The sequence below is a fragment of the Anarrhichthys ocellatus genome, unplaced genomic scaffold (genome assembly GCF_004355925.1).
Source record: "Anarrhichthys ocellatus isolate YVR2014 unplaced genomic scaffold, GSC_Weel_1.0 scaffold14, whole genome shotgun sequence".
Lineage (NCBI taxonomy): Eukaryota > Metazoa > Chordata > Actinopteri > Perciformes > Anarhichadidae > Anarrhichthys > Anarrhichthys ocellatus.
In genome coordinates this window covers 2,390,549-2,395,977 of record NW_022280044.1, presented here as the reverse complement: position 1 = coordinate 2,395,977, position 5,429 = coordinate 2,390,549, and the positions used below count along the sequence as shown (strand labels likewise).

General features: G+C 43.3%; 1 protein-coding gene across 1 annotated transcript in view; it reads right to left on the bottom strand.

Annotated features, from left to right (window-relative positions):
- Positions 1-1,425: 1,425 nt before the first annotated feature.
- Positions 1,426-5,429, bottom strand: part of polr1f (RNA polymerase I subunit F) — a 5,327-nt gene continuing 1,323 nt past the window's right edge. The window contains exons 2-4 of the mRNA XM_031854066.1: positions 5,214-5,355; positions 4,270-4,478; positions 1,426-3,777 (exon numbers count right to left, since the gene is read on the bottom strand). Of these exons, the coding sequence (XP_031709926.1) occupies positions 3,309-3,777; positions 4,270-4,478; positions 5,214-5,355 (820 nt within the window). The 3' untranslated portion in view covers positions 1,426-3,308. The remainder of the gene's footprint in view (positions 3,778-4,269; positions 4,479-5,213; positions 5,356-5,429) is intronic.

Here is a 5,429-nt window from a genome sequence, read left to right as displayed (position 1 = left end):
CACACACACACACACACACACACACACACACACACACACACACACACTCAAACAAGTAAAATGATGTCACAAGAAACACCCTTCCGTCGTTGCCAGGGTTACTGAGAGCAGGACGGTGGGTGTCGGGTACCATGGAAACAAACTAACTATGGGAATCCAACTCACCAACCAAAAGCAATGTTTACTTTTGGGGTTAACCGTGTGTGTGCATGAGCCCGTGTATACATGTGTGTGAACTCTGATCCCTTGGGAAAGAGTTTAATGCCGGAGCCCGTCTGACTCTGTGTGAGCTCACCTGAGGGAGCATTTAAAAAAGAGATGCAAAGCAGAAGTGCCAAAAATCTCTTGGAAAAGCCTTTGAAAATGCCAAAAAGAGATTTCATGGATGTCAGTAGGCCTGTGAGAGATGGGCCTTGACACGACTCAGCCCTGGCTGGGCCGTGATGGAGGATATATGGCCACAGTTGCACGGCTCTGACTGGTGGAACACTTAAGGTTTTATGACCTACTGCCATTTGAGGCTCAGGGACAGAGCAGAGTGCCGACCACATAACTAATTAGGCCTGGCCAACGGGGGTGTGCATGGATGGGGATTTGTGGATTGTGGGTTGAGGATGTGGTGTGTCTGCATGGGTGAGCCAGTGAGTGCGTGGCATGGGTTGTTGTGTGCGAGAGTGTGTGTGTGTGTGTCCTGAACCTGAAGCATTGCGTCAGGGAGCCGTTTGTTCTCCATAAAGACTTCAGGGGTTCTTTCATGTATGAGCCGCCGGGCCTGGAAACTTTGACACAGGAGATAGACTCACACACAGCCAATCTACACACATTAACGCTCACACACATCAGAGACCACTCCTTGAGAGGCAGACAGAGGTGAATGAAAAGATAGTCTGGGCAGCTTAACAAAAACAACACTCCTCCTATTGTCCCATATCTCTCGCCCTCCCTCTTCTTCTTCTCTCCAGTGGAGGACCATGAAGATAAGGGGGGGTGTCAGGAGTGGAATGTGTGTGAACTGCACACCGCCTCCTATAAATCAGGGAGACAAGTAGGAGGAAGAGAGAAAGCAGGATAGGGGAAGAGGGGGGTCAGAGGGAGTGATAGGAGGAATGACAAGATAAATGAGTGGTGATGGAGGGAGGGGGTACAGGTGCACACGGGCTGGGGATGAATTTGGGCAAAAGAGTGATAAAGACAGAGAAGGGGGGGGGGTTCATGGGAGGACAAATGACAATTAACCATTTAAAGTCCACTTGAACTTTTCAGACCTTTTTTCAGTCCTTAAATCTCTACAGTTGAAAGTTGAGGTCATTCAGAGCCTTCTGGGAGCGACATGTAATGACTTTGTGGTCACATGTACATTGGAATGTCCAAAAAAAAAGTTTTGAAAGCTGTTAAACATCTTCTGCTGAAGTCTAAAATCTTGGCAACATGAGCTTTTATTTATTTGGTGTATGTGGAAGTTCATTAAGAGCTCAAATGTTATTTCAGCACCACTTTATGAAGTATTTATAGTTTGTAACGATGCCTTTATAAATGGTGAATAAGTCATTTACTATTAAAGATTGGCGATACGGCATAGGAACAACTTTTGGGTTGCAAAGTGGTAAAAATACTTTGGTAATAATGCAGATGTAAATATTGGCAATCTATTAAAAGGGAGCGACATGCTTTCTTGATTATGAGTTAGATGAGACGTTTGATACCACTCATGTTTTAACCATAAAAATATAAACAGTTTCTTGGCTGTGATGAGTTTGTAGGCCAGCAGAGACTCCAGGAAGTTAGTCCAGTAGACAACAGCACTTATAATGTGTCAATTAGCTAGCTTTAGAGGTGCTAGTAGGCATATTTATTAAACATTGGACAGAGCCAAGTTGCTGTTTCTGGTCTTTATGCTGAGCTAAGCAGCTGCAGCTTCACATTTACTGTACAGACATGTGATATCTTCACATCCAACACTTAATCTAATTAAATAAATACTTGTGGGTTTCTCAACTTACTATAAGCTCTTAAGTCTGCAGTTATGTCAAGTCATTATTTAAGGTTTTAAATTGTAAGGCACATATGTACACGATCAGGTGTGAAAGATGAAGATGAGCCATGTTAATTGCAGCTCCTTATCTGTCCTCCTTAGGAGGCTCCCGATAAGCTCCCCAACTCTTAGCACCTTACATCTAATGAGACTCCCCACTGAAGGCTCCGTGTGTGTGTGTGTGTGTGTGTGTGGGGGGGCAAAGAAAACACTAAGATCTTTAGACCGTCTCTCAGCACTTTATCACCTGACACCAACTGGCCAGCACGAAAGAGTTTGTTATATGCCACGAAAAACAGGAAATATTTGTATTAATAATCATCGTCAGGGATAATTTCTTCTAACAAATGCCACAATGTTGTAGATTTATAAAGTGGAGATGTTTGCAGACCTACTTTGTCTTCAGTTATTTTGAATAAACAATCAAGAATCATGGGCATTTAAAAAGATTCTGAATGAAAAATGGAAGCAGGGTCAACTTTTAAAAAATATAGAGCGCTTTAATTGGGATAAGAACTGAATATTTAATGTCCACTTCTGTTGGTTTTCATTCAAAGACAGACAACCCGCCTTCATGTCAAAACAGTCAATGCAACACTGAAGGAAGACAGCACAAATAAGTTCCGACTAATTCCTTCCATGATTTACTTGGGAGTGAAAAACATCCCCCTTCCATTGCAGCTAATAGTCAAGACAACCTTTTCAAAAAGGCACCCGAGAAAAGAGAAGTTTCTTAACCTGAGCTCATTGTCCAGCCTTCCTTCTTCGGTATACAAGCAGGAGAAAATGCACGTGGATACAGAGCAGTAACATCAACTTAAGCATTTCCCATTTGCCTCTAAACTCAATGCTAAACCCTGGCCTACTTACTCTCAGCACATTGTTTAACATACGAGGTTGACCAGGTTTCTCTCCTGTGTTTTAGTGTCTTTGAAGAAGTTTTGCTCCCCCCACAGGCTGTGTGAGAGAGTTGCAATACAACGAGGGCCGATCTGTTGAGTCTGCTTCCATCCCTTCATGTGCTTTCCCCACCAGCTACAACATGAGACCGTAAAAAGGCTTCTTCTGCAAGCCTGACCCTCCGATCAAATGATTTCAGAGGAGCTCAGAAGAACCCACCAGAAATCCGGCTTGCTAAAAAAAAAAAAAAAAGGTGTGTAATTGTTAAGGCACGTCTGTATATTCCTCCAGAGCCATTGTTGTCATTACTGTTGTATCACCTTTGAATCTCACACACAACTGAACCAATTTCCAAACAGAATATATATTTTAGCTGCTAAATGTCACTTTTCCTCTTCTTCTTGGACTTTGGGGGTTCGGGAACTTCACTAACACTAGATGTAACATCTGAACCAGTATCGTGTCTCCTCTTTTTGCTTGGTTTGTCACTGAGGTAACCGCTGGAGTCACTGCCATGGACCTCCACGGTAGAGAGCTCAACCACCACCTCCTCTTCTTTCACATGTTTCTTCTTCTTCTTCTTTTTCTCAACAGCTTCATTGCCATTTTCTTCAATGATTGTTCCGTTCAGCTCTGGCTTTGTGCTGCCATCCACTCGGCAGGAAGGTGTAATTGTCACCTCCTCCCCTCTGACTTTGTCTCTCTTCTTTTTTTTCTTCTTCTTGGGGGTGTCTTCAGGAGACTCCTTGGTGGGTTCTGGGTTCGGTTCTGCCTCTAGTGGTTCTGGCTGGTCTGCAGCGACGCCCGACTCCGAGCTCTCACCCAAAGCCAGCAGCTCTTGCACCCTGAAACACACACAGACAAAACACAGTAATCAATCAAGGGTTCAACCACACCTTTGAAAATATTATGTAACCAGTTCATACAGCAAAAAATGGTGAGACGAAGAAAAGTGTCAATCACAAAGTCAATGTTAGATTTCTAAAGAACATAAAAAATACTTGACAATATTATTGAGTCAAACAAGGTTTAGTAGTTATTATTCATAATTAATATTATGACGAACGGCTTCGCATACACTGCTTGTTAATTGTAAGCTCCATTTGGACACGCTAACGTTCTGTAGCTGAGTTAATCAGCAACAGTTTATCACAAACATGTAGTCAACTAGTTCCTGCATCAAGTGGAGGTGTGTCTGATCTGCCCAGCAGTTGTATTTGAATCACGTGGCTGCCATACTTTTAAAATTAAAACGCTGACGAGTTGCAGCTTTGTAACAAAAGAGAAGCCAGATTAGTTTTGTTCCCCGTCCCACCACCACCACCATCCACACTTACCTGGTCCTGTCCAGCCTCCCTCTGATCAGCAGCACCCCCGCAGTGTCAGCGTCAAGAGCAGTCACCTCGAACTCAATCTCTGCTCCGATTCTCGGCCCCGCGTCCCGCCAGGTCTCCACAGACACCAGGTTGGGTTTGGGGATGCTGGCGTTGAAGCAGCCGTGCACCAGGCAGCCCACATGGCTCACTCCTAGTTTATTCACTTCACCCTGGGAATAGAAACACAGAAAAAATATTTAACTACATGCATAAAAGTGGACCACAGATAAACAATCTTCTTAGGTCACTTTCACCAGCCATAGTCCGTTTGGCTAGTCTAGTTTGGAGGGAAATTGATGCTTTTGGTTAGTTTTCTCTTTAGTCTGGTTTGGTTAATAAATTAAAGCACGCTAAACAATAAAATGAATTTGCTGAAGGGTGTGTACGAAGGAGCAGGGCTAAAGTTTTTGCACTTTGACTTGGCACGGCTCTACCGTGCACATGAATCCCTTCTCCAGTTTTATCTCAAATTACTTTATAAATATTACTATTTTTGTGGACTTTATTTAGCATATTCTGTACGTGCTTTTTGGGCCACATCTCAAGCAAAAAGTCAGTTCTCTCGTGTTAACGTGTTGTTTACCTGTGTCCATCTCAACAAATGCCTGTGCGGGCCACCTGTGTTTTGGTTCACTTGCTGCAATTGGCTCATATTATATTCTCGCTGCAATCGAGCCACACTGGGGTTCTCTTAGAAACAGTTTGAGACCACGTCTTGTAAGCGGCCTCGGACTAGTTGTTTTGGTTCGCACCAGAGTACGATTATTGATTGTAAGATATTTTCTTTAAGCCTTGATCCTAGAGAGCAACACAACAAGACCAAGACACATGTCAACACTACGAATGGCTGTAAGCCACTCTGGATAACAGAGCATCTGCCCGAGTTCAGTAGATATAAATCTCACCAGCAGTTTCTGTCCTTTTTCGGGCTGAAAAACAATAAAGTTGGCCTCGATGTCCATGTGGATGTAGCCGCTGTCGTCGTAGATGTTTCCATGCTGACCCACTATACTGATGTTTTCATAAGCGAGGGGTACTCCCTTTAGACTGAAAAGGTCAAACAGGCCAAGGTGAATTAGTTTGATACAGAACAATACGATATATATATATATATATATATA